Raw genomic sequence first — 23698 nt, 5'->3', positions numbered from 1 at the left:
CAGTGGTTTTTAATAAAAGCTTTTTGTGTAGCTTTTATTATCATGAGACTGCTACTGCTCCAGAAAAGAGACAGCAGGCGGGGGGACTTGATGCTGAGAAACTTGAAATACCACAAAGACATTTTCTGCTGCTGTTTTGGGTTATTTTTAAACCACTCTGACACAGGGAGTTTTCCATGTGAGATGAGCAGGGAATAACTCATCTTGTGTCTGTTTGGGGACTGGATGACCTGGCAGAGGAGCTGCTGAGAGCCACCTCCTTGATACCTGCTCTCCTTATTTTGGGGGAACCCCAGCTCGGGCTCGGTGTTCACTGGATGTGTGAGCAGATTGCCTTCATGTGTTGGAGCAGAAGTGAACAGATGCAGCAGTGATTAATTGACCACTCAGGGTGAAGTTTGTAGCTGAATCATAAAATCCTGATGAATGGCATTTTGTGTTTCTTTTTTTGAAGCTCTCCAGGATGGGATTGATCCTCCTATCATATCACAGACAGCGTTCGAATTCTGCGTGTGGGAGTGCAAAACTGATAGCAGTCCTGCTTTTGCACTTATTCCTGTGTATACAGGGGTAGCTTTTCCTGTCTCTGTTGATGTCATTTGCAGACACATCTAACTAAATTTTCAGATCAAAACTCAGTTTGGTTCCACTGACCTCCTGGTCACCCTGCTGTGGCTTGCAGTAGCTAGGAGATCATGGTGAACTAGGAAGAGAGAAATGATGAAAGTCGGAGGTTAATATTCTGGAGTTAATATTCTGAAGATATAGTTTCAGAACACCGTTGAGCAGTTCCATGTGAGGGTTGAAAACTATGTCACTGTGATCTAGTGTCAGTTTGGGACATAAGTTCTACCCCTTAAGATGTGTGAAACCAGTTTAATGCCATTTCCTAATGATCTTTGTCAGCATCCCTAAAACACTGACATTCTACATGAGAGTTTCAGTCCAGGCTGTACTATGGTGTTTGAATTGCAGGGGAAAAAGGTAGAAAAATTGTTTTTTTAAAGTGCATGTTTGTTGCACTTGTTCCCAATAAATATAGGGTTTTAGCAATATTATTCTTGGCAGAAGACAAATGGAAGAAAGTTTTTGGTGTGTTTGTTCTGCAATCATTTAGAGATTGTATACAAAGTATAAAACTCTTACCAGTGTTTCTTGCATTGGATAAATTTCCTGGGCTGCTCGGCAGTTCCATCCACAAACCCCCACAAAATCTATCTTGCGATTAGTGTGCCTCTATCTATAAATAAGATACATCAGTACCTTTTCCTTAGTTGGTCATGAGTCAGAGATGAAACTCTTTACACCATCTTCACAGAAGAGTTAATATTAATTTGTCACTGTGAGCTCCCTTTCTCTGTGTAGGCCTCAAACAAAGTCACCCTGTTTTGAAAGTCAGGGTTGGTGATCTCCAGTCCTGGGTGCTCTTTTGTCTTCTGAACTCCTTTCTCCTCTGCTGCTGCATGAGCACCTTGTTTCCCTCTCCCAGTTTCTTTGCAGGAGGATTTACCATGCTTGTGTGGTGGCCTGGGACAGCTGGAGGTTTATTTTCCCATTTCCCCTGCTCCTGAACCCATGGGCTGAGTGAGCCTTGAGCCAGCTTTTGAACTGTCCAGATTTACCCGATGTGCAAGTCTTCAGGGCACACAAGAGCCTGTAGTGGTTTTCTTTAAAAGTCATGCCTCCAGCCTGGAGTTAAAATTCACAAACGTGTCAGCCATCCGCATTCTCTGAGTAAGCTGGACCACAGGAGGTGTAATTTCATCAGTTATGCCAAAATGTGTCATCCTTGCACAGAGGAATAGTAATTTTGCACTTCATTCTACGAGCTTAAGAGTGGCGGCTGCTTTGATCTTGTATCAGCTCAGAAGGCAGGTGAAGTGTCTGGGGAGGGCTTAGTGAAAAGCATGTTCCATGATTGTTTTCTCTGTGGGTGTTTTGGGGTGGTTTTTTGAGGGTTTTTTGGGTGGTTTGGTTTAGTTTTGGGTTTTGTTGTGGTGGTTTGTTTGGCCGTTGGCTTCTGGTTTTTTGCTTGTTTTTGTTTTTACAATTGTTATAATTTCTACTTAAATTTCCAATAGGAAATTTAAGAAGGGTCATTTAAGCCTCTGGCCTTTATCACTGCATCCCTGAATTTGTGTCATTTCCAAAACACTTTTAAGTTCTTGTGCCCCAAAGAAGTCAAATAAGAAACAGAACATAATTCAGTACCATTCCAAGTTTTATACTGTAAATTCAAAGGAGGTAAAGGGTTAGCACTGTAAAAGTGGTGTACAAAATGCAGTTTAAGTATTTTCCTGCTTTTTAGTGTAGTGCATGCATCCCTTTCTGACTGTCATGTTTCCCCAGGTTTTTTTGGGACTGTTATTGCCAAAATAGAATTCTGCTAGAAGAAGCAGGTGGTGGGAGAAACTCAATGCAACAACACAAAAGAGCCAAACAAGCCTTAGCCTTTCTTATTTTCCATTCATTTGCTGCTTAGTGATCTTGATCTTCTGCATGTTTGGAGATGGGTCCATCCTATCCTGGACATCAAATGTGTGAAGAGGAGCTAAAAAGTATAACTAGATGCTAAATAGGCTTTTAGTCTTGTTTGGATTTGTTTGTTTGATTTTGAGACACAAGGCCTGCTAGCCTAACTAAGGAGCAGTTGAATCTTAAAAGGCTCATGAGAAAGTTTTTTATGGTTAACCCATTTTAACATATTTTTTTTTAACTTCTGCCTAGTCTTCTCCCCAGATGTAATTTTCATTAATTTTTGTTTTATATCTAATAAGTCTTGTTCTTCTTTTTTTTCCCCTCTCATTTCCATTGCTTTACTCAACGTAATCCAAAACAGGGCAATAATGGCATTTGTTCTGTACCAGAAAACTCAGAAATTAAGAATATAAGAGTAGCCTAATAAGAATTGGGTTTACTTCTTTCCATGTGTTTTCCTTTCCTTTGCTCTCTGCTATTTCTAGTCTACCTATAATGTATTTTTCATCTTTGGGAAAATTTAACATACTTTGTTTACCAGTAAAAGTTTTCAGAGTGACCTTCTAGCACTGTGTGTGATTAGAAGCCTTTCTGGATCCATAGTGATCTGAGAAGTGTGAATGTTGAATGTTTCTGTGGTGTTCTGTCTTACCTAAAACCCCTCATATTTTCATAAATCTATTTTTTGGCGTTTTCTTAGTAAGCTAATATTTTCATTAGTATCTCATTTTTTTTTCTAGTGCTATATGATTTGTTTTAAAAAATTGTAAAAGTGTCAGTGCTATCTTCACTCTATAAGCTGCTGTCCAGTTGATAAATTAACACAAGTAATTAGATTGTGAACACCTTTTCCTCCTATAAATTTTCATGTTTTTTCCCAAATCCATCTCAATGTTATATGCTAATGCTGTTTTGCAGTCTCTTGCATCTAACAGTGGGACTAGCATCTTAACCTAAAGCAAATGACACAGTTTCAAGTTGATAAAATCACTTCCTGACATTATTGTTGTGACTTTGTGAGTAGCTGAAGCTAAGCAGACATTATCCTTGTGCTAACAGAAAGTGTAAATTTCCCATTGTTCAAGTAAGATACAGTTTATCATTCTTTATCAGGACCCCATGGATTGTGCTGAAACACTCATTGGCATTTCATTAACTCTGTAATTAAGGGTGAAATCAAATAGCGTAATTATTTTACTGAAGTCTGAAAAGAAGCACTTAATGAAGATTTTCAGTACCCAATTCCCTTGAAGTGAGTTATGACACATCTGGCACGAAAACCTTCACACTTCACCCAGCTTTCATCTGGCAGTGCCCTATCACCTTCCAGTGAATGGTGCCACTTCACCATTTCCCCAAAAGCAGGAATTGTACATATACAGTTGCTTTTCCACAGGGGTCTGAATCTTTTACTCACACTTTTCTTATAACCTCTTTTCTGTTGGAGACTATCCCAGCCTACAAGCTATAAGGGATCTTTCTTTTCTTACGTTTATTTTTTTTTTTTAATCATAGCTAAAAGATAATTTCTCAAAACCATAGCTTGAAAAGGCATTTTACTCTTTCTGAAATCTAATTCTGGAGGAGTTTGGACTCTGTAGTTCAAGCAGGGATTGTAATCCACATAATAAAAACATCTGCATGTTATGTCCAATTGATTAATTAGCTGAAAAGATCTTTGGGATGAAGCAGTCTTGGCTGACAGATAAAACCCTCCAATTTATGCATATCTCAAGGGATTGGGTGAATTCACTTATTATCCTCATTTCTTAGCATTTTTCCTCATTAATAAAAGCTTGGGCTGCTTTCTACCTGCATAGAATACAACCTGTGCATAGGGTGGCACTTGGGCATTTTAGCTGGATACGTGCATGTTATTCCCCGTGTCAGCATTTTTAAAAGTATGCTTGAAGTACTTCAAACACCTACCACTTGATAATGCATTATTTGTATTTTCATTTAATGAGGTTATTTAGGCATAAATTACAGGCTTGTATGGCTAAAAGGCTTATAGGACGTCACAGGATTAGCCAGCAAGCGGTGAATGACAGCAGCATTCACTTCAGCTGTGGCTCAAATAAAGTTGGTTTCCTAAGGCAAAGACTCATGAGTCTTTCAAATCCAGATGAAAATAAGAGGGATCCAACTCTATTGAATTTTGTTGAATCCACTTTCAGTTCTGGTTCTGCTGTATTTCCTAAGCACTTCTGTGATTAGACAGGGAAACTAATGTCAACTTCATTTTACAAAGATCTGAACTTCCAAGAGGATAACTGCCAAGGTCATGCAGGCAGCTTGTTGGCTAGAAAGTAAAGCTCTGGGTGCCTTTTTTTCGCCTTTTTTATTTTTTTAATAGGCACAAAAACTTGGGATCACTGTCCTTCCCGAGGTACCTTCTTCAGCCCCCATGAGTGAGCAGCCTGGCCAGCTCCTCTCTCTGGTAGGGCTCTGGTAGTGCTAGAGCAGAGTCTCCTCATTGCTGCCCTGAGTTTCCTTGAGGAGCTGGGCCAAAATCCAGGTGCCTGCCTGAGCATGGCCTTTGACAGCTTGCAGTGATGCCCTGCAGTTGAAAGCATGCTTGGGGCATCCTTGGGCTGTACTCTTGGCATCTTTAGAAATGTGTTTATTCAGGTCTCTGTAGAACATAGAGAAGTGGGAGCTGACTGCTTCTGGTTCAAATCTAGGCATTGCCCAAGTGCGGCATTCCTCTTCCCACAGCTTTCCAAAGGCAGCATTCTGTGAGGCTTCAGAACCTTTCAGTTGTGGAGGGGGAGTGTGGAGAGTCACACGGTGGTGTATGGGTACAGGAGCTTTGCATGCACACAGAAACCCTGGTTTTACTGCACCAGCAGGAAAAATCCCTAAGGTCACACAATTGTGGCCTCCATCCTTGAGCATTTCTTAAAAATCACTCCAAAATAAACAGCTTTTTAAACCTGGTTTGTTAGCTTGTGAGCAGGAGACAAACAGTGCACTGTGTGCTGCCCTTTGGACAACATAGGATGTGTTCAAAGTAGTTTCTGTTTTGGAGACTTAAAAGATTATTTTTCTTTTAGCCATGTTATGTGAAAACTAAAGCATGTTACTGCAGGGCCTCAGTAACCAGAATTCAAAAAATGTCTTTCAAGTCTGGGGGAAGAACATTTACAAACGTGTGAGACATCTCTGGATTTTACATTGCCCTGAGAAGATTCAGCCTGGATCGGCTAATTGTACTTCAAATTTAAATTTAACTTAATTTTTACAACAGATTCTGGGTTTTTTTCTTTCTAGAAAGAAATGCTAGTACCATGTCAGTTACTGATTTTGCTTGGAAAGACTTTTGGGTTTTATCTGAAAGAAATCAGACTCCCTTAAAACGCTGATCTTCATTACAGTGAAGCATGCTGCTAGGAATACTGGGAAAGGTTAAAAACAGCAGTCTTGAGGCAAGCTGCTGATTGTTCATATTTGTGCAGAGAAAATATGGTTCCTTATTTACTAGATGCTTGCTCTGTGCTCATCCTAGTAAAAGATCCTCCTGCAGGCCTTAATACTGCTGCTATTTTACCTCCCCTAATGAATATTCAAAAGCTGCAGTCATTGAGGACTCAGGTGGCAAAAATAGTAAGATGATTGAAGCAAGCCTTGACATAAAAGCCTAAAAGTACATTTCCAACTACATGGCAATAATGTCGATTTCCCTTTCTGACCATGTAAATGAACAGTGCCAGAAAATCTCCCATGAATTAAATGCCTGTTTCACACACCAGTGTGATTGCATCTTTCTCTGTGTATGATGTGTTGTAATAAGTATGTTTGGAAAAAAAAAAAAAGGGAAAAAATACAACAGGGCTTTCTGTAATCCTCTGTCACAAAATGTATTGGAATTGAAAAATCGGTATAAAGGACACACTGTTAAGATATGGCAATGCATGCATTGTTTTCTACATAATGCAGTCAGAGTCTCCATGGTAAAAAGAAATTTTTATTTTATTTTTTTTGTCACCATCAGCAGTTAACCTAAAGTAGGAGCTGCTCCATTTCATTATAGGTTAAATGGCTTACTACACAAAACTAGCTGAGAGACGTACAGCGCTAACACTGCATTTTTTTAGTAGCTTTTAAACATGCTTGAAGATCAGTGAAGAAAAAACAATGCAGCATATGTTATTGTTCTGGAATTTTTTTTAATAGAAAGCGCTCCTTTTCAGCATTCCCCCTTCAGTGGAGTCACTTAGACACTTCCAGCTGGTGGCAGGGGATACAGCCATAATACAGCTTTCTCTGTCCCAGCTGTCTTTTTCATTACGTTAAATGCATTACGATGGCTGCACTGCTTTACAAAGGCTCAGGTGCAGGAAGGTATAGGAAGAAATCTGCAACTATGTGTTTTTGTAGTGACTGCAAGCTCCTGCGAGATCTCTGAATCCTGAATGTGTTCCTGGCTCTGGTCACAGATCTCCTTCCAATCACTGGAACATTTGCTGTAAGGGCTGGCTAAAGGTGCCCGAGGAAATCACCTTTTACAAGGGAGCATTGTTGTAAAGGATTTTTAATGCATTATGGCTCACGCAGCATCACAGTTAAAGAAAAACAGGGATTTAGAAATAAATGCTGAGGAAGAAACTGAGAAAAAAAGAAAACACAGGAAAAGATCCCGGGATCGGAAGAAAAAGGTATCTAGATCTGTGCCAAATTCTGAACAGGGGTTCTTTTGTTTTAATTTTCTTACCTTGCAATTGAAGTATTAAAAGCTTGTTCTTGCCTGTAACTTGGTAGCTGTGGGAGTAATTTGCTAACATTGTAAAATGTCATTTGTAACCACGGCTGTGGGGTTTGCAAAGCAATTGAATGTTTAATTGGATATTAGTTGATTGCAGTGATGATGCAGAAGGTGTGCATTCATTTCCCACTTATGTTACTGTGATATGAAAACTGTCTGTGAGTTGAAAATAGTTTGTAACCATCATGTGGGGTTTAATGCTGAGCTTTCTCGTAGGTTTTATTGCAAAGCATAGCATAATAGTTTAGTCTTACATGCAGGTTACTTAAAAGACATGTGTAGAGGCAGATTTTTTTTTTCTTTGTGTTGGGACTGTGTCACATGTTTGGCTTCTGAAACATCCATTTTTGGGATAATGTTACAGAAATAAGGTGTTTCAGTGTTTCTGTTTTTTCCTTAACGGCGAGCTGTTTAACAGAATTGAGCTATCACAGTCTGTTACTAGCAACTTTCTTTTGTTAGGAAAATACGTGGCTGAGATTACAGAGCCTGGTTTTTCACTGCTGTAGATTTGTCTTAGCTGCAGAAAACCCTTCAGCAAACTAGGATCTGAAAAATTCAGTAGGCACTGCATTGCTCATTGTTCAGGTCAGGAGCCTCTGTGTGATTCCAGGCTTACTGTTTCTCTCTAAGGTATAAAGCAAAATAGTTATGGTTTGTGGCATAATGACAGATAAAGAGGCCAGCTACTTTGGCAGCTCTGAGGCTCTGTCCTTATAAATGACACCTTGTACTCTGCCCCATGGAAATAAGGCCCTGCCACAATTTCTTGTCTTTGGCTGCATTTCATGATTTTTTTTTCAAGAACATATCAAGGAGCCAGCTGCCTTTAGAGAAACCTGGGCATGTAGTATTTCTGTGTGCCTTTGTGAAATCCCCCTAAGGGGGGAATTGGGTAATCTTCATATGCTCAGAGAAGCGGTGCATGTGCTTCCTAAATGACATGTAGATTTCCTCTAACATATGTGCATCTTTTGCTTGGGCAAGAGTCAGCATTTCCCTGCCCTTTTCTCTTTTCCCTCTGCTGTGGCAGTCCTACACCTAATGAAAGGCACTGAGAAACCCACTGCCTTCTGTTCCAGCCTGCACGTTGGGAGACTCTTAACATGCTGCAGTACATTTGCTGCAGCCAGCTACACTGGAGGCATTTTCTCTGTGTCAATGTATAGGCTCTCCTGAATCATCTTCCAGGATAAAGGGCAGTATGAAGATAAGTTTCTGTCTTTGAGGTGAATTTTGAGGTGCTGCTGTTTGAAAGCAGCCTGAAATAGTGATGTTTTCTTGGCTGCTGTTTAGGTTATGTGAGGGTTTGTAATGTTGCTGTCAGGGTGGGTTTGCCCCCAGCTGAAAACGGCCACAGCAGTAAGGAATTAATTGTAGGAGCTGTCCCCTCAGCCCATATTTACCTATGGCTTGTGAGCTAAAATGTAAAGTCTCTCAGCTGAATCTACTCATGCTGCAGGGAGCCCACGTTGTTCTTGATGTGCTCAAGTTTAACAATAGCATGCCCAACCAGATCCATGCACTGTCTTTGTGTAAGGGAGCTTCCTCACAGCTCGGAATTAGAACAATATAGAAGGGATATGGCAGTGAGAGGCTCTTGATTCAGTGAGGTGAGACAATTGCTTTGTGGACAAAAATGCTTTATTGTTTATACAACACTGCTGTAGAGAGGAAATCTCTCAGCAGCCAGAGTGGCACATGGATAAATATCTGCCTATTAATCTCAAATATATGGATTTCTCTCTGTGTTTTATTTCTGCATCTTAAGAATAAGAGAAAATAGAGAGCTTTTGCTCCACCAAATGCTTTTTTTTTTTTTTTTTTTTTTTTGTTCTCCCTCCCTTTGGAATTTGGTAGCTTATTCCAGTTTCTTTCTGAGTTTCCCTAGGACTCTGCAGATTCAGGACAGGTAGAGGCCCTCTCTAGTAGGAGAACGGAACAAAACCCAGCAATTGCTTCACTTAACTCTCATACATTTGGGCATTATTGTCATGTCAACGCCATGGTTTTGTTACCCAGTACATAGGGCGTAGGAAGTCCAATAATTTGGTTTGCCATTTTGTGCTTTCCTGGCTATTTAAAACATTTTCCCCCCAAATTTTCCACTATGAGTAGTGAGTCACTTCTTGTTCCTCTGCACCACCCACAAGCAGGCAGTACTCGGGGATTTTTTTGTTGATCACATGATACTGCACAAAGCTTACCCTTTGCTTAAGCAGCATGCAGAAATATCCTTTAGAGCCTTCCAATCACTTTGGAACAACAAAGAATGCTAATGTTTCTGGATAATTTATACAGTAAAGAGCCCAAGGCAACCAATGGTTAGAAAGTAAGGCAGGTGGGATCAGCCAGTGTCTTAGTCCTGGGTGATACTAGCAACAGTCATGCTGATTTATGTTCCTGTTTAGTTGGAGGATGGCAGTCTGAGGGGAATATTTCAGTGCTTTTGACTGGTTAAGCAATTTACAGTGCAGTAACATTCCTGTGAAGGCTTGCTTTGAGGCTTGGATGAGAGAAATGACCTTTTTAAAACACACACAGAACAACAACCTGCGTTTTGTCCTATCCCATTTAATTTCAAGGTGAGATATTTTCAAATTGCCCTTCTTAGCTCTGTGGAGAGGCTGTGCTTCTGTGCCCTATGGCCCCAGCACACTCCTTCTGTTTGCTTGCATTCAGGACATTCCCGGCCTTTGCTGAAGGTTCTCAAAGGCTCAGACCTTACCTGGCTTAACTCAGGCAAGAGAAAGGGAGAGGGCCAGCAAGTGAAGGATCTGCATTGTACAGGTTTCCCATTTATTCTGTTCAAGTTCATATTACAGCTTCATACAGCTCTGCCTCTGGATGGTTGTGCAATGTCCTGCACTGAAAACAGTTTGAGTACATCCAAGGGCAGACCTGAGCCTTTAGTGGTATCATAGAGCAAGGCAAACCACTCTTAAAAATAAGAGATTGATAGGATAGCTTGCTTGATACTTGCCAGTGCAGCTCTGTCATGTGTAGTTTTGTTTGTGAAAACTAGAAAATGTTTATCCTATAATAATGTCTGGACAGAAATTGGTTGCTTAGTCAGTGCCTTTCCTAAAATAAAGGTGAAACCTCTGAAGGGTTTTTTGTGTGCTCTGTTGGTTACATATCAGAAGAGAAGGACAGGTCTTGGCACACAGTCAATGATTTATGTTTTATACAATATTTAGTAGGACTGAAGTGATTTCCATTTACGTGTAGTGCTCAGGAGCACTTGTGTTCTTTGGGAGCACAGAATAATTTTATCATAATGCAAAGCCTGGCTGCTGCTATCCCTGAGATGTTAAAGGCTGTTGCTGTCACAGCCTCTGCTGCTGCAAACTTGTGGGCAGCAGGGAAAGCAATCCATGTGAATGTCACAAATCCTGCTAATTTCATCATAAGGCTCACGGTGTTGGAAGGTTTTAGTAAACTCTCAGGTATGCTGCAAAAATTGCCTTGCAGTTTCCTAATGGAAATGAGTGGAAATGCTGTGTCAGGAATGATCAGCCTGTAGATGTTGCAGCTGCTTTGAGGAGCTTGTGCATCCTCTGGGCTGGGCTCTGCTGCCAGCTCCAAGGGTCTGGGAGGGATGGCCTGGGCTGCCCAGCCCTGCAGAGCTGGGAACTCCTCCAGGGGCAGCAGGACATGAGGGAGGGCATCCTCATATCCCACTGGGGGAATCCCACTTTATCCTTTCCCCTCAGCACTCCTGGGGCTGTCAAACGTTTCACAGATCTCAGCCACGTGAAGGTTTTAACACAAATGGCAATTTTCATATGCAAACAAGTCTGCCAGTTACTAGGTAAAGCTTTAAACTGAGATAATAAATAAAAATCCCCATTCTTTTTTATTTCAAGTAATTTCATTATTTTTAAATAAATCTCTGTCAGAGATCTGTTTCCTGGCTTCTGAACAGCTGGGCTTGAATGTTGTAGAATCTAGATATGTTGAGTACAAGTGATTGTCCTTTCTCTCATTTGTGTTAAAGCACAAACCAGGCAGATGTTGTTTTAACATCTGGGAACATGACCTATAGTAAGGGAAAAGATTGTGTAGATTGAGGGTCTGAAAGAAAAATTGCTAAGTCAGTGATCTTTTCTAAGTGTGAGAAGAATTTCAGTCATATCCTTGATTTTGGACATGATGCTCTGTCAGAGGCAAATCAAATGAAATGGAAGGGTATTTCTGATAGATGATTAGGGGCACTGGTGGATGGGATGTCTACCAACAATGCTGAATTCTTACAGCATGGAGCTTGGTGGTGAAAGAGTCCTTCTATTCAACTGGAAAAACAATTCCCTCTTTGAAGATGACCCCTAAAGGAATGAAACTATTCCATTGTGTTGTGTGGGGAGCACTACAGCATCATTTGGAGTGGGCACTGCTCAGCGTTACTCCGTTGTTTATAAACCCAGAAAAAATTTTGCGCTGTTACATTTTTATTCAGTGAAGGTTTAGAACATTTACCTTTTCCTTTTCACCTTCCTGGTGCCTCGGGGTTGTGCTGTCACAAGAGATGGCCATTAGTCACTGTGCAAGTGTCAGTTTGGGTTAAAACCTGTGTTGTGCCTAATGCTTCCAGCTTGTGGTGGGAGGGGATGGGCAAGAGCAGGGAGGACCAACCGTGGGCAGCCTCACTGTTAGAGGGAGGTGGCTCCACAGCTGGATTTACAGCTGGACTCTCAGGCAGTGTAAATCAATACTGCTGCTACTGCCTGCTTGGTGTTAACACACAGTCTTTTATCCTTCTGGTTTTTCCGCCTGGGCTGGGTTGGATTTTTGGTGGGCTTTGTGATTTGGGTTTTTTTTTTTTTTTCAATTGAGAGTTGAGGGAAGGGGAAAATGGGATGCTCTGGAAAGCAAAAGGAAGTTCAAAGATAGTTAGTGAACAATGATTTAAGAAGAAAAAATACGATTATGAGTGTATGAATATTCAACCCTGTGCCAAAAGTCAAAACTGTGCTGATTTCATGCTTTTAACTTGCCTGAATTGGTGGCTTCAGGATAAATGTTGCATACTTTGATGCTATTCCCTTTGGACGTTCACTAAATATTTGTTACTGTGAGCCAAAATACTTGTCAACTAGTGGAACTGACTGAGCACCTGCTAAAATTGAGTCTTAGACTCATTCAGACCTGGTTTGACTGGAGCAGGGAGCTGGGGGCAGGAGGTGGGCTGAGAACTGGGCTGTTGGTGGATGTGATGGAGCATACATGGTCAGAGGAGAGAAATAGAGAAAAAAATAAAGTGTGAGTTGTAAATTGTATTAAAAAGAAAAATGACTTCTCAGACAAGGCGTGATGTGTTCTCACAGTGATTTGCCTGAAGTCCAGACAATAGAAGGCTGGATTTGCTGCTGCTCAGAAGTTGGTGCAGGCCACTGTTAGAGTCGTACCAGGGATTTTGTGGCTGAGGAGTGGGACTGGCACAGAGCTGCTGCCTTGTGAGGGCAGAGCACGGGGCCTCCAGGCTTTGATGGGCCCCTGTGCTCCTGTCCAGGTGGAAACCTCTGGAGGCCTTTCAGCACTCTGTAGAAGGATCCCTTGATCCCTTCCTGTTGGGCTGGGACGTGCTGGGGGGCACTGCAGGTGATGAGCTCAACATCTGGCACAGCCGCCCCACCTTGTTCCTCACTGGGTGTTACCTAACCCAGGCTACCCCTGTACCTTAAACCCAAAACTCCAGGTGCCTTCAGAGGATAATTCAGTGTGTGTGGGGCAAGTTAAAGGAATGCCCTCATTTTCAAGCTATTGAGTATTCTCCAGCCTTGCAGCTTCAGCTTTGGCCACTCTGCATATCAGGCTCTGCTATCTCTGGTGTGGTTTTGGGCGTTTATAGCACTTCAAAAATTTTTTTTCCTTGTATTTTTCTTGTTGTCTGTTGCCTAGGGTGGTATTTTTGTGGAGTTCTGCTTGGTTAGTGCTCTACAGGGTGGATAATTACTGACCACCATGGAAGAGATCAGCTTCTCGTTTTATTTTTTAGAGAGATCACTGTGTGGTAACTTGGGAGGAAAATTCAGCATGATATTTCTTTAGTATTTATTCAAGACTAATGTGGAAAGGAGAATTAGATTGAAATAAGAGATTGTCTTGTTAATTGAAAAGAAAACTCACTCTGGGATGTATTTTATTTTTTTATAAATCATAATTTTGTCAATAAGCTGAAAGCTCTGACAATTTAGTAATATGAATTTGTCACATAGGATTTATTGCCCTGAGATTTACACAAGCAGTTGCCTTTGTATTGTGTACCAGAACTAACACTTTGTTTTGCTTTTTTAGTTGCAGAAAGATCCAGGACATGATCTATTTCATGGCCGCCTTCATCTGAAAACTTTAGACAACTTATGATTTTGTTTTAAAAACCTGAATTATGTATTTTATCCAACATTTTGTTTGTTCAGCAGTATTCTATTCACAGTTTTGGATTTCACCTTATTGGGCAGCCAAATGCTGTGATATCACAGTTTATTTATAATTTTTAAATCTCAGTTTGAGAATCCATTTCAGCATCTTTCATTTTTTTCATTGAAAAATCATACAGAATTAGAAAGTACAAGGTAGAAGGGTTCCCTTTTGTTTCTGATACTGTAGTCCATATTTATCCAATTTATCCATATTTATCCAAGCAGGAAATGAAGGTCTGTACCTTAACAGGAATCCACTGCCCCATCATGGCAAGGCACCCAGACACAAGATCTCCATTTAATTCATGGGCGCTGTGTGACATTCACAGAGCCTGCTGGAGCTGCCTCAACAACATCTCCACCAGTGGCATGAAGGCTGATGTCTCTGGTCATCCCATCTCCACCAGGAGCCAGTCAGGCTCCCAGGGGTGCCTGGTGCCTCACCTGTTAAATTCATAATTTAAATTATAAAGAAAAACTCCTCTGTGACCTTGTCACTTGCCTCCCTTGTGAAGAAAGGGACACTTGGTCTGGTGGAAGGTGTCCCTGCCCACGTCAGGGTGGTTAGAACTGGCTGATATTTATTATATTTCCAACCCAAGCCATTCTGTGATTCTATGGATTACATTCATGTATTCCACACTCATTTGTAATACCCCTGTAAGTGCAAATGCACGGATGAGATAAAGGTGTGATATGTCAATTGTTTGTGTTTTTGAGATACAATTGTTTGTATTTTTGAAAGCAGCGGAGTATATATGGTTTTTCTGTGAAATGCTGTCAGCTCAGCTCTGAGCTACAGGCCTGTCCTTAACCCTCTAGCCACTGCCTCTTGAACTGAGATGCTTTTAAGTACCCAGGCTCTGCTGGAGGAAGAGAGGAGAGTCAGAGGAGAAGACAGGTAGTTAAGTTGTGATTGCCAGGAAATGATTTCCTGGAGCTGCTGAAGAGGCTGTTCTTGCATTATTGTGTTTTCAAAGCAGATCCTTGAACTCTGGTGGACTGTGGGCAGCTGGTAACTGATACAAATCCAAGGACTCGCAGGTTCCCCAATGGTGAGGAGAAACCACAGGGTGTAGCACAAATACCCCTCTGCACTGATGGTGCTGTGGCCTGTCAGGCTGGGACGGTGCTGTGGTACACAGCTGCTTGTGTGGCATCCTTGTGCTCTCCTCAGTGCTGCTGCCCTCCGCAAGTGTAGGATTTACACACAGCAAAACCCCTTTAATGCACATTTGGCATGGGTTTGTGTGTGTGCTGGGGCTCAGGGCCTTGTCTGGGACTCCCCCCTGTGTGTTTTGCACCAGTGCATCCATAGCCCTGAGCTGGGCATCTCCAGTGTCCCTGATTCCCACAGGGAGCCTCCTTCTCTCTTTGGAACCACCTTCCCTGGGAGAGATGGCGTGGGGCTGCAAGGGGTTCATTCCAGAGGAATTGTGTTCCCTTTGCAGTGGCTCCAGAAAAGCCTGGCTCAGCCCAGTGCCAGAGCTGCTGGCCAGGCTGGGTCCTTAGGGAGAAGCTGTCCACAGTGTTGTTAACAGTGTTTTCAGAAGTGCTGTGTCTGTGTGAATATTTTGTTTCTTCATTTCTGTAATTTACGGTGATTCTGTTCCATTGCTGTCATTGATTGCAAAAGGAATTATAAATCCTGTTTTTAATGAGTGGACAATTTGAAAAGAACAAGTTGTTAAAGTGAAAAGTTTAATGGTCTTTTTAAACTTGTCTCTTTTCCTTTAAAATTATTCAAATTAAAGTATCACCAGCAGTTTCTGCATCACATTTTTAGTTCACAAAGCTCAGAACAATTCACAAGTCAGTGTGGTTGTTGATATCTAACCTTTCAGTTAGAGCATCCTTGTTTGCATATTCTAAAAAGCTCTCCTTAAAGGCAGTATAATAAATAGAAACCATCTGACACTATCCTGCATGTACCCTCTAATAAATGCTACTTTTACCTGCCCTGTTTCTTGCTGTTAGAAGACACAGTTATGGAACTCACTTTGTGTTCAGCACATTGGTTTATTTTCTGGCGAATTGTAAATGTCAGGCTGCAGAATAACTCCATCATTGACTTCCCTTAGTTAAACAAGATTTTCACAGTTAGCTGGGCTGTTGTCCTTCCCTGTGTTCTCTCCAGATGGGTGAATTTGAGGATGTGCTCCCTAGCCTTCTCTGGGAACTTGCAGAAAAGCAGAGCTGTGCAATATCCATTGGATAGGTGTTCCTTCTGCTCCCCAGCATGAATTTATGGAGCATTTTGCTAACAAAAGGCAGAGGTGGAACTGAGGCACTGACTGTGGTTAGCTACAGCCACTTTTCCAGCGTTGAATCAGTGTGTCTTATAAATACAGGCATTCAGGGCTTTAGATGAAATTCCTTCATAGGTTGAATAATTTTATTTTCTCCCACACAGCTTTTTTTTTCTTTCTCCCATAATTGCGTTACCACTCTTTCTGGACCCTACTGGGGCATCTCTGAAATTGCAGTCATTTCCCTTTCATTAGTCACTGGCATTTGCAGCCATCCCAACAGCTGAATGTACCATTGGCCCATGAGGAAAGAGTGCTCTCAGTGACCTGTTCTCCTGCTCCCTTTGCATTTGTATGACTCTGGCAATCACCCCCGGTGCTGAGGCCGGTGTTTTCATGCTCAGACTGCAGGAAGATGAATGCAGATATTTTTCACAGACAGCCTGCTGGCTAGAGCAGGTGGGTGAGCCACGCTGGGCTCGCTGTGCCCAAGGGGATGGATCTCCCAGGGGACAGAGATGTGCACCAAGCTCCTCGTGGTGCAGCAGGTCAGAAAAGAGGCTCAATCTGTGAGTGAGTAAATGCAGCATTTTCCTGAAGGGCTGAGGAAGCCTCTCTCAAAACAGGCCTTTTTTTTTGGCCAGGCAGTAGCAGACAGTATGTTCTGGAGGGTGGCTTCTACAAAACAAAACTCTGAAAAGTTAAAGCATTGCATAGTGAAATATTGCTGAGAAGTGGGTGGCAAAGGTTTCCTCTATTACATTTTTACCATCTAAGCAGAAAAAAAATCTTCAAGGAGAATTGGTGAAGGCGCTGGATACCTGCAGTCCTAGTTTTTCTTGCCATTTGATTTAATATGAAACCACCACCACTTTGAAGCTGTTAAGCATCAAAATTCTGATAACTAAAGACTGCTGTTTTTCTACCAGCCTGAAAAGATTAAAAAGATGTTGAGAGGAAAACATGTCTCATGACAGTGGGTGCACAATCAAAGTTTCTAAGTAGGGCAGCCTGAGGAGCAGCCAACGCTTTTTAACAGTTATGCGAAAGTGTATGTTTTTTGATGTTCCTATCTGATATCTTTCTACCTTTTTTTTGTACTATCAGGCTGTCTGTTTATGCTCAAAGAAGCCTTAATAAATGTTTTGCACACTCAGCACACACTGCCCACATAAAAGAGGAAAAGTATGCCAACTTCCAAGTCATCCAAGCAACAAACATAGAGTAGGGGGTTCACCACTGACTCTTCCAGTTTCATCTTAAACAGTTTATTTCATTGCTGGGCTTTTTGTCCATAAAATATCTCCATGCTTTTGTGCATTTTAAGGATCTCTTTTCAAATGTCAGGCACTGGCTGTTTTTCTGTTCTTGATATAGAATATATTTTGTGTGTCTTGCATAAGGTTCATGGCTACAAAATACAAAACCCTGTGCAGGATTTAGAATTTTTTAATGACCTTTGAGGAGCTGAGTGCTGTCCTGGTGTGTGACCTATTGGCTTTGTCCACAGCTATCAGGAGCATTTTTGCTGGTGTTTTAGCATAATTCTGGAGAAGAAATACATTTTTTTAAAGAATTGTGTGCTTTTTGAAAAGCTTGGGGTGGAGAGGAAGCATGCATGATAACAGTTCTAATTATGGTTCCTGTTATTGAGCATAAATATCCAATTTACTGGTTTTAATTATACCAAGCCTTTGATTAAAGGCTGTTTTAGAAGGACTGATCATATTAGGTAAGTTGCAGATAGAAACCCATATTGTTTATGAAGATTTTGCAAAGCTCTTTAGAATTTTTTTCTGTCTCCCATCCCATATACAGCGAAGTTATCCAAATCCTGGTTTTAGAAGTGCATGAATTTAATCTAAAACAGCCTAATACAGTGTCTTTTATAATGTTGTATGTATCTCCTTGTTGGCCTATGTGCTTGTTATCCTTGAAGCTAAACTCACTGAATTGTGGTCAAGTCAGAGGTCCAATTAGCAGAACCATTGAACATATGCAATAAATTCAGCTTGAAAGGCCACATGCACAATCTGCCTTGGGTTGGAAAGCCAAGAGACGCTGTGACCAAACAAGATCCGCAGGGAAGCTGCTCAGAATTGTGGCCCTTTGTTCCCAGCAGCAAGGCTGCCCCTTTCTCCTTGTTTACTACCAAATGCAAATGAGCCAACAGGGCTGGTGCACTTTTAAAACTAGTCAGTTTGAGGGGAGATGGGAAAAAAGGAGTGAAGGGGTTAGAAAGAGCCTTGATGTTGAAATGGGAGCGGCAGTGGCAGAGAGGGAAAGAATGACTGAGGCAGCTGACCCACAAGTTTGGGTTTATTTTGGCTGTAACTGGGTGCTGGAAGATGCACTTCTCGTTCTGAGGAGCTCCTTATTAACTCAGAATGTTTTCCCAATGCCAAGTCAGTAGGTGAAACCTGGGAGAGAGGGAAGCAGAATAGGAAGGACAAAGTCAGCAACAATTCACCCTCTGCTGGTGCCTGGGCTCCCAGCCCTGCTGAGTCCAGGGAGGGCTGCAGCTCCTCTCAGGTCATGGACAGTGCCAGCAGCTCTCAGGGGTCATCCTTGCCTGCTAGGGTGGCCAAGGGGACATCTCTCTTCCATGAGAGCATCCTCTGTAGTGCACATGAGCACTGCAGGGCTGCTGCTGTCAGTGCATGGCTGCAGGGGGACTGCAGTGCTGCTTGTGAGCCCCCCTGCCCTGGCTGGGGGAGGGAGTCAGCCCTCAAGGTGGGCAAAATGACAAAAACCCTCTAGCTGTGGATGGCAGGGTGAGAGATTTAATTGTTTGGGTGACATCCAAGCGGTTGCATCTGATTAAGTCCTTGAAAAGATAATATCTGTTACCTGGTTGCATGAATTTATACAGGGCTATAGAGCATAGTGCTTTGTCAGGGTCCACATACAAAGAGTTAACCACAAATTAATCAGGGCTTGTCAGGTTTAAGATATTTCTGGTACAGTGTTGAACAGTTAATGTACGCCCACAAAATAGCAATTGTTCCCTAAAATTGTAGTCTGCTAACCAAAATATATTCTTTTTAATTCTTTAAGGGTGAAAATGAAATTCTGCTTAATGTCTTTCTGTGTGTTTCTTTTTCATTTGCAGTAAAATTTTCTCACATTTTCTTGACAAGTCAAAATCTCTGTCCTAGTTTTTGTAAGAAATGCTCTCTGTGCCTTTCTATTTCTTAGAAAATAGTTGTCCAAATGAGTTGTCTCAGAAAGGAGCAAAGGTCATGCCCCAAAAAGGAAAATTAAGTCACATATTATATTCATTTTCAAACTTAATAATATCTTAAGGAAAGATTGAGGAAATACACAAAAAGGAAAAATAAAACTTGAAGGGGGGGAGCAGGAGGAGATGAGGCAAAGCTGGCCAGCAAAATCCCTGCCAGAGCTTCTGGAGGCTTCTGACTGGAACTTTACAATGCATTGGGTCCTCCTGTTCATTCAGTTTTGTCTGTTTTAAATGTTCAAAATAGCATTTTTTAATAAACATGTGTGCTTTGTAGTGGTAGTTGATTTTGTTAATATCAGTTATTTTGTGCATTCATTGTTCAGACCATTCAGTCCCGTGCCTTGGATAGTTTTGCTAATGCAAACATAAATTAAATATATAAAGCCTTATTAGCACAAGGGCTGCCAGGAAATGGTTTTATTTCATAGGTAACCAGCTACTGTGATTCAATAAATGCCATTGTCTGTGGCTCTTATATTTGATAATTACAGATTAGGGCTGCATAGCTTTAGGGAGCATTTTCTAGCAGTAAAATTTAGGTTTCACATGTAGTGACCTTATTTTGAGTATGTCCTGCTGTTTGGTGAGGAGACCTTGGTGGCTGCTCAGGGGAAGGGTGGTGGCAGGAGAGGACAAGGTCAGAGGGAGCTGGGGGGGTTGCATTAACCAGCCTCTGGATGACAGGATACACGTGTTGGAAAAGGCACACCCACAATGTTTGGTAGCTGAGCAATAGCAATTATGCAGAATTTTGGACTCCCCTCTGTGTTGAGAAAAGGATGAGTTGTTTTCTGGGAGACTCTGCTGGTACTGGATACCAACAGTGCAGTCAGGGGAGCAAGCCTGCTCCTTCAGCCTTGCACTGTTCATGTACTGCTGATATATTAGAGAAAGGTTTTCTTCACTTCTGATTATATTAAAAACATCAGGGTTTCACTTTAAAAGATGCCGCAGGTCTCCTTAGTCTGGTTACATTGTACGTGGAATTTTCAAAAACCTGAGAGCCGTGAGCCAAGGTATTGTTGCCTTTCCTGAGTGATGCTGGCAAAGGCAATGGGAGTGCACATTGGAGTCCACAGTGGCAGCACAGCCTGCAAAATGAGGGGAATTCTCATCAGAAAGGGAGGTCTTAAATCTTTACCTCTAGAAAATCTTGCATTAGAGCAAGGAAAACTTCTCTTTGCTTTCAAAACCCTATAGCTGCTGAAGATGTTCGTGCTATTGCAGTTGAAATGCTTAGGAGAAAATGATGCTGTGGGCTAGGCATAGATTTTGGATTTCAGAAGACAAGCATTTTGCAACTAGATAGATTGATCAGCTTTATGTGTTTAGTTGATAGCAAAGAAAAGCTTTGGGCAGCTTCTGGTTTTGAAATATTTTGTTTTTACTTGTACTTTCAGACAGAAAAGCATTTAGTGGAAAGGTGCACTGTTGTTTCTCAGAGCTCACAAATGACTAAGCAAAGTGCATTCTGTCTTTGCTTTTGTTGTCATGGGTCTGGTTAGTCAAAAGTGCCAGATATTCTGGCTCTAATCCAGCCAAGTTCCTAAGCCTGCACTCAAGCCTATTTGTAATTGGGGTGAGTACAGAGGGAGCACTGAGTGCTTAAAGCTGAGACCAGTCTGGAGTGATGCTTGATTACCTTATCAGAAGAGGGAGTTGTCAGGAGGAAAGGTCCATCCTGAAATGCTCTGGGTATCCCAGCTCTGAAGGATGTGTGTGAGCACCCCAGAGCTGGAGTTGACATCATTTACCTTGACTAGTAGATGGAAATCTGATCAATTCAAAAACTTGGTATTTCAAAGACATTATTTTCTTCATAGACACGTTTTGAAAATCGGTGTTACCAATATTTGTACATTGGTGGTCAAACACTTTGAAAAAACCCTGAAGACAAAAACAGTGATAAGTCCATTATATATGGCATGGAAGGCCATCTAGCACTAAGTCACAGTTGAAAATTTCATTCTTATTATTGATTTAATCATGCTTATTAAGCAGTTAATTAACTCATTATATGGATAGTGTTACAGAGGTATTAATCCTATTTGTAAAAAGTGTAAGTGTATAAATTCTCCTTTGGGTAACTAAGTAGTTAGTAGTAGTTTAGTAGTTAATTTGTATGCCACAAACAGCTGTAAATTTGGAAGATACTGGCCAATGCCTAGCAGCTAATTCAGGCGAATTTTTTCAGCTAAGGGATTCTTAATTTGAAAAATATAGAGTTTAATATGCTCAAAGTCACAAATTTAGGCTCAACAAAGCATTTAAGTCAATAACAAGGTGAACATATTCTGGAAAAGTATGAAGAAACGGACACCAAACTAAACAACCCATAAAATGCTGATTAAGTTCTGAAAATTACAAGTTCCATCACTTGAAAGCTTTGTTTTGACATATTGAACCAAAGGATTTTTTGTTTGTTTGTTAATTTTTTTCTGGTTTGAAATTTCTTTGCAAGTGAAAATTTTGATTACAGCATGTCATTTAAATTCAGAGAGGGATTGCTGAAATAATTTCTGTGTAATCTGGTGGGGTTTTTTCCCAGATTTTTTTTTTTATTGCTGTGAGCAAAGGGAGCCTTTTCAATCACTCATGCTGCTCTCTTTGTGACAGCCCTTCAAATACATCATGACCTGATAGCAAAATCAGCCTTGTGCAAAGTATTAAGGATCAGCTTACCCTAAGTCTGCAAGTGAAATGAAACCTGAGCCCAAGGTGATTGCATTAAGCATGTGCTGTCATTCTTGTCACATCTGTGTTCTAGAGACTCAAAAAGCAGTAAAATGGTTAAGTATCAGTGATATTTAGAAGAGTGTGTTCTTGGTGACATTGCACAAGTAGAGCTCATCTTGTAAAGCAAATTAATTTTCTAAAGTGTTTTCCCAAATCCAGGGGTGAACCATGAACATCTCCATTATCATTAATACAGGCATTTCACGCTGTGTGCTCCTCCAGCCACTGTTCCATTCAGCACTCACTAATTACAAGTCACTGAAATCTGGGCTGCCTGCTGAACTGGGGTGAATTATGCATCTGCAGGTTCAAGGTCCTTCACCTTCCCAGCCCCTGAGGGGAAGGCTTTGTACAGAGGTGGATGTCAAGGGGAGGCCAAGGGTGCAGAAAAACACATCCATTCTGCAGGCAGGTTGATTTACATTTGTGTGTTTCCCTTTTTTCAAGATAATAGACACATTTTTTTTGTTTTTTGAAACCTTTTAGACACTGATTGAGGTCAATAGAATCAAACTTAAGATGGTGAAGAAGACTGTTTAAAATCACAGCTATTATCTATTTTAATTTTCTCTGCTGGAGTGTACCCCAAAACATTCATTATGTGGAGGGTATAATCTCTGAACAAATGACATGGTGGAATTAATGAACAATTAACTATGATCATACGTTATAAACAGAGCTGATTAGAATCCACACATGCCTGGGCTTTAGAAAGACTGTTTTTTGACTCTGCTTTGTGTTGCTGAGATAGGACCACACAGCTCTCATTTCTTATTCATTGTGTGAGCATAGCATCATTTCCTCTGAGGTAAGGCTACATCTCTTAGTTTTCATGGCAACCAGACAAAGAATTAATCTCATCTTCAGCTTACTATGTGTGGGGAGGGTAGGGGAGAGGAAAATAATGTGTTTTCCTCATATCCATTTGTCTAATATGCTTAAGTTATTGACTTCCTCCTATAACCTGGAGACCATTCTCCAATATCCCACATGTGATAAATCAGAGTATTTTCACGTGATAAATCAGAGTGTTTTCACGTGATAAATCAGAGTATTATCTTCAGAGCTGGAAGAAAGGGAGTATCTGTCCCCAGTAGCTGCAGCTGCATAGTGGTGAGTGCAGCATGGAATGCAGTAACTGCACTGTGCAATTCACTGTCTTCATTAAGTCAAACAAGAGTCAGGTGAACTGTATAAACTCCATCTGAATTCACAGTGGGCTCCTTGCGTGCTATTTACACTTCTTCCCTCTCTCTTTATTTAACTTCCACATGTAGATGTTTAATGAGAGAATACCATTAGAAACTAGGATGCTTTCAAAACCATCATGTCAGATACTGTGATTGTGAGTATTTTTAACCTTAAAGAGAAGGTGCTTCTGGCATTTTAAAATAGAAGCGGGCCCTGGGCTTTCCTAATGTCATTGGGGACAGGAGAGGATTTGTTTCAGGAGCTGCAGTGCAGCAGCAGGCAATGACTGGACACACAGCTTGATGATTTTGCATCACACAAAGGCACTGGCTTCCCTCTTGTCGCCTCACTGCTCTGATCATCCTGAAAAGTGAGACAAAAGAAGTGGCCCACTGTATGCTGACCTTCACTGTAGGAGCAGAAACCCTTCATTATTCCATCACAATACTTGATACCCTCAAGGGCAATGCATTTAAAACTGGGAAATTTCATTTGCAGGAAGCAGGCATGCAAAGTTTCCATTACATAAGGAGAGGTGGAGTTTTACACGTGTACTCTGTGTGTATCTGTGCTTCTCAAAATATGTATGCTTCAGGGATGCTTAAACAGTAAC

The 23698-nt window shown here is 41.3% G+C and overlaps 1 protein-coding gene across 26 annotated transcripts in view; it reads left to right on the top strand.

Annotated features, from left to right (window-relative positions):
- ANK3 (ankyrin 3) overlaps positions 1-23698 on the top strand; it is a 281101-nt gene that overhangs the window by 83949 nt on the left and 173454 nt on the right. For 7 of the 26 annotated variants that reach the window (XM_064717350.1, XM_064717348.1, XM_064717344.1 and 4 more), the window contains exon 1: positions 6531-7136. The exons of 2 other annotated variants lie outside the window; for them this stretch is intronic. In XM_064717350.1, the coding sequence (XP_064573420.1) occupies positions 7023-7136 (114 nt within the window). In that variant the 5' untranslated portion in view covers positions 6531-7022. Of the gene's footprint in view, positions 1-6526; positions 7137-23698 lie in introns of those variants that run through there. 17 more of the 26 variants (XM_064717333.1, XM_064717332.1, XM_064717326.1 and 14 more) reach the window with 6 other exon arrangements.

The sequence above is a fragment of the Zonotrichia leucophrys genome, chromosome 6, assembly GCF_028769735.1.
Source record: "Zonotrichia leucophrys gambelii isolate GWCS_2022_RI chromosome 6, RI_Zleu_2.0, whole genome shotgun sequence".
Classification (NCBI taxonomy): Eukaryota; Metazoa; Chordata; class Aves; order Passeriformes; family Passerellidae; genus Zonotrichia; species Zonotrichia leucophrys.
This window is presented reverse-complemented; position numbering and strand designations above follow the sequence as displayed.